Source organism: Chroicocephalus ridibundus, chromosome 9 (genome assembly GCF_963924245.1).
Source record: "Chroicocephalus ridibundus chromosome 9, bChrRid1.1, whole genome shotgun sequence".
NCBI classification, from domain to species: domain Eukaryota; kingdom Metazoa; phylum Chordata; class Aves; order Charadriiformes; family Laridae; genus Chroicocephalus; species Chroicocephalus ridibundus.
Window position 1 is genome coordinate 3,653,043 of NC_086292.1, and position 9,823 is coordinate 3,662,865.

The following is a 9,823-nucleotide window of genomic DNA, read 5'->3' on the forward strand; positions in this document are numbered from 1 at the left end:
TAGTTTTAAAAAATAAAATAAAAATAAACATGAATCATATTAGAGTAGGGTGAAAACCTTTCTGTAGACAAGGAAGCAACGTGATTAAGAATAATAAAAGCTGATGTACTGTATCACTTGAACTCTTGGATTCAAGGAGGAGCCGATCCCGTTCAGTTTTCTAGGTATAAGTGATAACTATGAAACTCAGCTTATGTTTGCAAAAATGTGTTTATTTTTTAAGCATCAGTTTTTGGAAAGAAAAACTGTAGGACAAGCTACATAGTTACCATAACAGTGCCTTCAACTTGTTTTCATCGGATAAATGGAGAATCCTGTGAGAAAGAAATCACAGTAAACAGCTCCCAGTCACATTCTGGCTGATCAAAGTCCATAAAAATCCTCAGAACAACCATTGAAAGTCTCCTTCACTGACAATATTATACAGCATCTAGCTTATGGGAAAACTGCTAAATTAAAAACAATGTCCTTATGCATTCTTAACTGTGTACCTGAGCATCAGCCTCTGGTCGCGTTTTTAAAGGGACTCCTTGCAGTGTGTAAACGCGCACGTGTGTCATTGACGTAACAAACTGCCGGTTAAATTGGAGGACACATTTCCATTGACTTCGGTGGGAGATGGACTGTTTGCTTGCTCTGCAGCTTTCTCACCAGAAAACCAGAGAAACCTGCAATAACGCTCTCTCTGTGACAGTTACTTCCTTCAGATAGGCATGTTTTGGTATTTTCACTTATCTGCATGTAAGATTACGTTTATTTTACTGTAGCCCATAATCATCTTCTCACAAATGAGACAACTACAAGAGCTTATTGTATTTCACCAGTACGTTTGCTGCCTTTTAGAGGAACTCCAGTGTAATCGTTATTTAAACCTAGCTATTGTTTGCTTTTTCTCTTGTTATTGTAAAATAGTCACGTGGGAAAGCGTAACACTGCAGGAAATTTTTGACTGAGCTGGGAATTGAGTAGTTAGATTTAAAATATACTTAGGAAGTGGTTTTGGTATTTCTTCTATTTTTACAGCAACATGTAAGACGCTGCCACTGGTGTTTACTGAGAATTGTACACATTCCTTTTGAAAAAACACAGGATTTCAAAGGCAATAAATCAGTGCTTGTGTTCAGCCAAAACAATCCCGAGGTGCCACGAGGATGCCCTTGAAGTTACACGAAGTGGGTGAACTTAGCCGCAGAGCTGTCACTAATTTAAAATAAGGGGTCAATGGCACCCTTTCCTCTTACTGCTTTTCTTATCTTTGTAATCAATAAAGTTATAAAAATGTAAACATTAAGATCATGAGAGGAGCTAGTGGAAAAAATCACGATGAATAATTTTCTTAAGAAATTAGCCTATGCTCTATTAGTGAAATCACCTTGGCCAAGGACACCTCTCTTTTTTAAAAGATGTATCAGTTGAATCTATCAAGCAGAGATTTCACAGGGCGGATCCATCACAGGTACCTCTGAGCTGAAGAAGCCATACGCAGAAGAGAGCGAGGACCTGAACGGTGCCACCAGCATCATCATATCCAACGGCGCTGATGCCGAGTCCATCTGTGCCCAGCCCGCGGCACACTCCCAGTGGTCCTGCCCCTTGGAGTCCAAAGGTGAAGGCCACGTACTCATGCCCTCCTTGCCCCCGGGGACAGCTCGGAGGGGAAGAAAGCCACTCGGAGCAAGGGAAGGTCCCACTCTTTGGGATGTTTGAGGAGCTGTCGGGAGAACTTGTTTTGCAGAGAGTCTTGCACCAGCTCTAGGTGCAAGTTACGGGATGCGTCAGCAATTAAGGAGCAAACTTAGAGCTGGGTGAGAAGGAAATAATGAACGAGAGCGGGATGGGGAGTGCAGAAGAGGTGACGCAGAGGTAAGTGTGGCGACCAGTGGGATACACTCAAAGCCGGGGCTACTCTGCTGAAGCAAGCTGCCAGCCTTCACGCGTCTGCGGCCCAGAGTGTGGGGACCAAAACCGCCATTTATTGTTACTGGCCATTATCAGGTTCTTGTGTACATTGTGTGTTTTTAGCAGAGAAGGCACTTCAGCAGATGTCAGTGTATGGATGTGGGATTGTCTTTGGCTTGATCGTAGAGCCATGGAGTTGGGAAAATAGAAGAAAAGCTCCTGGGACTTTTCCACCATTTCCTAGCAAAAGCTTTGTCGCTCCCCACTGTATATTTTCTGGTCCAGAGAGGAGAGGTGTGGGTGGCACAGCGGTAGGTGTAGTCACACCGGTTGGGTTGCTCGTTAGCTTCCAACGCATTGGTCTTAAACAGAGCTTTATCTTCTATATATCGAGAGATTTCCACTGCCACAAAAATCCCCCAGATAACACTTACAGGATCTTCCACAATGGAGTTTGTAATCGAGTGTCACAGAACAGTCCCAGATTTGATATGAAATATCTTCATTCTTTTCATCTGGCTTTCTTGTCATTCCTTAACTGATGAGGCACTCTCTTTGCTCATGAGCCGACTCCTGATGACCATGCTGCTGTGCCTTGATATCTGGTCTTGAAACTCTGAGGTCATAAAGAAATAGAGGATTGGATCCAAACAGCAGTCCAGACTTGCAAGACATAAGCAAAAGGGTTGGGTGTAGAGCGTGATGGTACTCAGGAAGCAGTCTGTAATGACATTTTCTTTCACCAACATGTAGAAAAAGAAGTTGATGTGGTATGGTGCAAAACACACGCAGAACACAATGGCACACATGGAAACCATCCTTAAAGCCTTCCGCCTCTCACTGCTGTTTTGCAGCGGTATCTGGAAGCCCCGAAGAGAGTCTTTTGTTTTCCAAGTACAGAATAAAATAATGATGAGTGGGCCGATGAACCCGAAGAGCTCCGCTGTGCCTGTCATGAGCACGGTGGCCGCTTTGCTGTCGATCTGCCGGACTTCGAGGTCAGCAAAGCAGGTATTTGTGTTGTTGGCCATGCCGTAGTTGCGCATGATAGGGAACGGCAAGCACGCTGCCCCCACGAAGAGCCACACCACAGCGCTGATGGCTATGTCGTACCGCCGCTTCCAGTTCTTGGCTTTGAAGGGCTGATACAGGAAGAAATACCTCTGGATGCTGATGCAGGTGAGGAAGCAAATGCTGGCGTACATGTTGAGGTACTTCAGGTAGAAACACAGTAAGCAAAGGAATTTCTCAAAAGGCCACGTGGAGTTAATATAATAGTATATTCGCAGCGGCAGCGAGAGGACGTGAGCCAGGTCGGCGACGGCCAGGTTGATCATGAAGATGACGGCTTTGTTCTTCTTGCTGATGAAGCGGCACAAGACCCACAGGGCAGCGCTGTTTGCCAGGAGGCCGGGGATGAATATGATGGTGTAAGTGGTTGCGTACAGGCTGTTTTTGAATGTTATACTGTGACTGGAGCAGGTCTGGTTGCTCTGCATCATGACTGGGCTGCTGGAAACATCTGTTGTGGTATAGGGTGGGTGGGTCATTCCTATAGAGAACAAAAACAGGGGCTGTAAAGGCAAAGCACTGTAAGGGTTGTTGATATTCACATTTGCATTTCCTATCTGACTATACAGTACAAAGTAGAGGTTTGGAAATATCTTCTGTATAAAACATCCTGCTGTCTTCCTCAAAACTGCCCTTTCAGAGGTCTCCCACTATTTACGCAGAGGTGAAGGATGATTTTGGTCATGTCAGTCCCCTTGCTGGGCTGCCCGAGTGCCGTAAGCATGGGTGAAGATGTGCCTTACTGCTAATAGAGAAGCAGGAGAAGCTGCCTACCCTTTTGGCAGCTCAAGGTGATCTGTGGTTTGGTCTCTGGGTAGCTGGGTACATGGAAGAAAGGCGTACCATGGCCCAGCTTCTGTCTGTGAAGAACCACATGGCCCAACGAGCAAAATGTGCTGCCGACCACTGAATAATACCTGTACGTTAGACCTGGTGTGGGTGGCATTTCTCCTGACCCCACCAGTGGACCTCATGGACCCACCTTCTCTGGCAAGACGGGGGCAGGCTTGAGAAGTTTGGCTGTTGTAAGTGCAGCCAGCGCTCCTGAAATCTGCTGCCATGTATTTGAGCTAATGTAACAAGCAGAGACCTAATCCCATCACCAGCTTCCATTTCTCATCACCCTAGCAGCCTCAGTTTAACACTTTTTACCATCAGATAATTTTATTTGTAGATGTTTCCAATTTCTGGCTCTCCTTTGAGTCAGATAAGTAGGAATGGCTAAATGTCACGTGTAGAACGGTTGGGCCATCTTTCTTTTGTCAGCTTTTGTAACTGGGATTTGTCTCCAGTAAGGCAACCCAGGCAGGAGGAGTTTGATTTTATCAGGTATTTCCCCACAGGGTTATAATTCTCATTGCAGTGATTCCCTCCTGGGTCTAATACAACCGTTAATATTGAATATCAGCTTCCTATTTCATGTGGCACTGCAGGCACTGATTCATTCCTTCTGACTCATTTTCTGCACCACGGGCAAGGGGCATTTGCCAGAAAAAGTGTCTCTGTAGGTAGATATTAGTAACTCGTACCCTGTTACTAATGTTTTTTCCGTCATGTTACAAAAAAAGAGTAGCGTTTAGAGCTCTCAAGTGACAAAGAACACAAATAGCTGTTTTTTCAGCTTGTTAATCATTGTGGTACTTGGCAGTTCGTACAGACGCTGTTCAAGGCTGCTATGGAAGGGTTGTAATTCAGGCTGCAGGAACGCCCAGATGTGGCAAGGTCCCAGGATGGGACACAGGCCACCCTCACCGCGGGTGCTGTGGCTCTGGCTGATGCTGATGATGAGCCATCTAACCACCGCTCCTGCAGGCTCCCCAGACAGATGCTGCTGCCGGGTTTCTTGCTTTTCTTTTTAAACTTGTCTTTCCTTTTCTCACAGTCTTCAAAAAGCAAGGTCTGCATGTTTATCTCCTGCAGCACTCTCAGCGTTAGAAATTGGGCTACATCCTTCAGTTGCACCAAACATCAAAGAAATGCTGCAGTGGAGAAACCCGCTATCTAATCCCCTTCACGGAGACGGCACGAGTACACGGAGGCCAGGTTTCTCAGAGCACACCCCCCAGCCTGGTTTTGCCCCTCCAGGGCAATCCCTCCAGTCTGCGGTTCACTCCTAGTAACCCTCACCCCATGGCAGCTCTAGGATGAGATGCTCTGCTCTGTGGTGGAGTGTCCCCAGCTGCCCCCATCCCAGGACACCACAGCCTTGCTCCTATCACAAGGCCAGAACTTGTCCATGAGGAGGGAAGAGGGCTCAAAAGGTGCTGGAAGTGAGGGGGAAAGATGCATCTGGCCCAAGGCCTTATCTCCACCGGTCGGAGAAGCAACGTTGGAGGCCTCCCACTCTCCTTTCTGGTGCTCCTCAGGGCACTGGGACAGCGAGTGGAGAGGGCATGGAGCTGAGCATTGGGATGTTCACTCAGGGTGTTGCTTCTCAGAGCGATAAACTTGGGTTACATCCCATTTCTAGAGAGCGTTGTGAATTTCTGGCACTCTGAAAGTGTATGATCTCCTTCCATCTGGTTCACCTGCAGCTCCAGCTGGACATGCTGTCTGCTGCCCTTGTCTCCAATGAGAGCACTGCTCGCTACACCCCATTTCTGTCCCTGCAGGTGACAACCCACTTTGCCAAGAAGCCATTCAAGAGCCACCTTCAAAGTTACGAGCTGCCTGGTTTCCCTTGGGTGTCAAGGTTAGGCTGACTGGCTGGTGCTTCCCCAAAAACACGAGTGCTACATGGCCATTGAAACCACTGAGGATTAGATACATTTGCAAAATGTTCTATTTTAAGGACACGCTCATATTTAAATGCTGGCCAGTGGATACGTGTTCTTCAGTTCAAATGAGTCATAAGAGTCAGTTTGCTTATTGACGTCCCTAGATACGGTTAGCCCTCATTTACATTTCATGTGACAGTTAAGGACCAGACCACAGTGTCAGCAATCAGAATAATCAAGTTCAGGCTGCTGACTCAAACTGGCCGCTGAATGGAGCCATTTAGGGCAAACGGACATGTCCAAGATGTGTCTGCTGTAACACGAGGGTGATGCTGAGTGTGCACGCTTGATACCGGAATTCAGCCTTCACTTTCTGATTGCAGCAAACTGTGCCCAGGCACGCAGATATGCACAGGGCTGGGCTGCAGCATACCTGGGACCACGGTGGAGCCCACAGCATGGAGAGGTTCCCCCTCTGGCTTCATCTGCATCTGCTAATTGTCCACAAGGTGTCAGAATTAATCAAGATTTCATTTCTTTGCCCTCTTCTTTAAGGTAGTTTTCTAACCCTCAAGGGACTGAGTGGCTGGAGGCAGAGGTGGTGGTGTGATTATGTTCTCATGAGCTTGTGTTGTTCTCCTCTAGGGTGACCCCAAATTGAAAAACTCTTGTGTTGCTGAATAACTGATGTTAGGGAAAAAAATGCTCCCAGGAGCAGTCCTCATATTGCTGGTGTTTGCAAGTGGAAGCATCCTGAAAAGCTGCACTTTGATGGAGACCAGGGAGCTGCTTTGAACCTTGGAACCAAAAGTAACAAAACACAACCTGTGGAAATGCAGGTGATGTCCCATCCCCACCACCTGAGCAAATGTGACACCGGGATTGATGAACAGGAGGCGTACGGCCCGTGGAGTCAGAAAAAGCCTCCCCTTCGCATGCAGTGAACTCAGGGTCAGGCCATTTACAATGAGGTGGACTGAGCAGAATGACCTGGCCGTCAGTGCAAAAGCATTAACACAATTAATGCACACATGGGTGATGTCTCATCAGATCAGGGCACTTTCTGAGAATGAATGGCTTTGTTACAAAGTCATAAATATCTAATGAGATTAAACTATCTCTTTAGACAGAATGCACCCAGATGTATGCCCAGGGGACTACAAAATGCTTGTATTTCTGCCCTTCCGCCCACTTCGCTTGTTCAGATTGAAGCTTAGTCCCACACAGTCCCCTTATCTTCCCACACCTGCGCGTGAAAGCAGACAAACAGAGATACCGCAGAATGTCTGTCTGAAATTAGGTCTCCAAAGCTGTTAAGAAAGAAAAGTAATTTGCCGCATGATGTGTGTACAGCAAAGGTAGAAGGCTGAAAAGCTCCATCGGATTTTATCAGTGATTATTTACATCTTGCAGGCAGACAGCTCCTACTGCAACATTGTTTTCAGAATATGATTTTTTTTTAAAAAATGGTAGTACATAAATGCTAAAGCTAACTACTGCTTTTTACATTTTAATTGGAGTCTGTACTTGTGAGGCTGTTGCACTAAGGACATAATTAAGTGTGCACGTTATTACTCATAGCTGGACGTTTGGAAACTAAACTAGCATTTCTAGGAAAAACATGTTCATCTTGACAGGACCGAGAAGCACAGGAATGTCATTCCAGAGTCCTGGATCTTTCTGGCATGCCCATCAGCGGCCGGGTTAATTGACTTGATTAAGACACAAATGCCTCCAAACTCTGCCCTTGTTGCTTTGACGTGAACATCTCAGGTTATTGCACTCCCACTTTGTTGTGAAACCTCCGCAGTCAGAAGTGGAAAGTTCGACAGTTAAGGGTACTTTTTCTGCTTTTCTTCTTCCACAAAAAAGAGCATATCTGCGTTGTCCCATCTGTTGTTATGAGATATTTTCGTTTTGCGACACTCGTTTAATTCTCACTTCTACAGCTCGGGCAGCTGGAGAAGCAGGGCACGCACGCCGCAGGACGCCGGCAGCCTCGCTGGAGCGCTCGCTCCAGGCTGGGCAAGGGCTGTCTCGCGGATGGACTGGCATCACGGATGCAATTCCCATGGCTGGTGACGTTTGCACTGGAGCCAAGGTCCCAGCGCTTTCACTTGGCAGCAGAAAACCTGTCCCTGAACAAGAATCACACTCGGACTTCACACATCCTGCTGCCGCAGCCTGCTGCCGACATCCTCTCCTACAGAAATACGCGGCGAGCCAGGTCTGACATATTGACTCACCCTCGGTGAGATTCCCTTTCGATTTACTTCAAGAAATCTCGGATTCGGCATCCACCCACTACGAATCCTGCCTATAATTGCCAAACTGCACATGTGCCATTTTGCTGAGCTCCCTTCGGAGCTGAGCCGCCGGTGCAAGCGAATGCAAGCCCATCTGCAAACCACCTTTTACAAAGTGCAGTTTAAAAGCTTCAGTCCACGAAGTAAGTTAAGTTTTAATCCAGACCAGTGACTGCAGCCTGAATGACGCATTGAAACTGCCTCAGGATTCTCATCAACAAAACCAAGTCCAAGCAAACTTGCTATTTTTGTCATATTGTGTCTCCCTGACTAATATTAATTTCCTACTGTTACAATTCAATCAAAGAGCATTGGACGGCACAGAGACAGGCAGCATGTAGATTTTTTTTTTAACGGTAATATAAATCACCATTAGAAAAAACAGATTTGCAAGTTTCCCTTACTGTCAAGTATGACTTTAAAATAAAAGATATTCCCAGAGAAATCAGTCAAAAAAAAGGAAATCGTGCCTAGTAATGACACTGGAGAACAGTTGGAGAACCGCTAGTTGCCCATGCTATACCGTTTTGCTTTCTCTAGCAACAGCAACCTCATGCAGCCGCTGTTTCCACTCCTCCATGCGTTCATACAGAGGATTGGCGCGCAAGGAGGGCTGCTGCTTTTTCAAGACTCAAAGCGCCACAAATCTCCTCCTGGCAAGAGCCAACCCCTAAAAAAAAGCCCGAGGAGCGCAACATTTTCGTAGGGAACAGCGTAGGCTGGTTAACCTTGGTTCTAGATCACGAAGAGGGAGCTTAAAAGCAGCCTTACCTTTTCAGGCAGAAACCCAGCTAAGTGCACCCGTGCTGTCAGGAGGAAGTGGAGTGTCCCGGCTGCACCGCGCCAGCCGTGTTTACATGTGCACGGCGACCTGACTGACATCACAGGGTGCTGCAAGGTGCTGCTTTGCCTGCGGCTCCGGGCTGGGGCTGCTGCTGGGGCGGGCGCTCGCTTCGCAGCCCCTGCCTGCTCCTGCGGGACCCGCTCGCTCGGCTCCCAGCGATGCTCAGCTGAGTCCTGGCCGGGCAAACGCACAGTGGCCCCAAAATGGGGCTCATGTGCCTTCGTCCTTGATGTTTTCTCTTCCACTGGGATGGCCCGGCACCCCTCGGGATGCTGCAGGACGAGGTTCCGAGTGGAGCTGGTGCTGCTCTGTGCAGGGCACCCCTTCCTCCTCTCCCACTCTTCCTCCTCTCCAAGCAGAGCTCTGAGCTGACCATGGAAACCCTCTCGAGGTTTCTGCCTGCTCCTCCCTGGGAAGTTCAGCTTTGCTTGTACCTCCTGATCGCGGGGCTGTAAACAGTCATAGCTGTGCGTGAGGCTCGGCTGGTGGGTGCTCCGGGTCACCTGGTGCTAAGTGTCCTTTCTGATGAAGTCCAACTTCCCATTGGCTTTTTATAGCACTTGTGAGCGCCTTGCTCGACATTTCTCTTGAACTAAATAAGTAGGCAGCTCAGTTTACACTTGCTGGAGCTTGCTGCCAACAGTGTCAAACGGTGGCACTTTTGAAATTGTTTCAAGCAATGGGGTGAAATCCAGCTTCACCCTTATCCCAGAGGGCAAATGCATTAGTGAGGCGAGGACTTTACCCACTTAGAGGATCTAATTGTTTGGATTTTCAGAAAGCCACCAGGAATCTGCCCTGCTCTGCCTCTTCAGGATCGGCCTCTGGCTTGCAGCACACGACTGTCCCTGTAGCTCAGTGGTTAAACTCTCTGCTCTGTGGTGGTTTGAGAGTGTGAAGTAGAACATCGCTGCACCCACTACCTGACTTGGGGACAATGTAGATGTTGATGTCAGACCACTCAGAAACCCAAACCTAATGTCTTT

At 47.6% G+C, this 9,823-nt stretch overlaps 1 protein-coding gene across 1 annotated transcript; it reads right to left on the reverse strand.

Annotated features, from left to right (window-relative positions):
• Positions 1-201: 201 nt before the first annotated feature.
• Positions 202-9,365, reverse strand: LOC134520984 (putative P2Y purinoceptor 10). The gene is made up of 2 exons (XM_063346955.1): positions 8,765-9,365; positions 202-3,451 (listed from the first exon to the last, which is right to left on the reverse strand). The coding sequence occupies exon 2, from the start codon at positions 3,447-3,449 to the stop codon at positions 2,427-2,429; it is 1,023 nt and encodes a 340-aa protein (XP_063203025.1). The 5' UTR covers positions 3,450-3,451; positions 8,765-9,365; the 3' UTR covers positions 202-2,426.
• Positions 9,366-9,823: the final 458 nt, after the last annotated feature.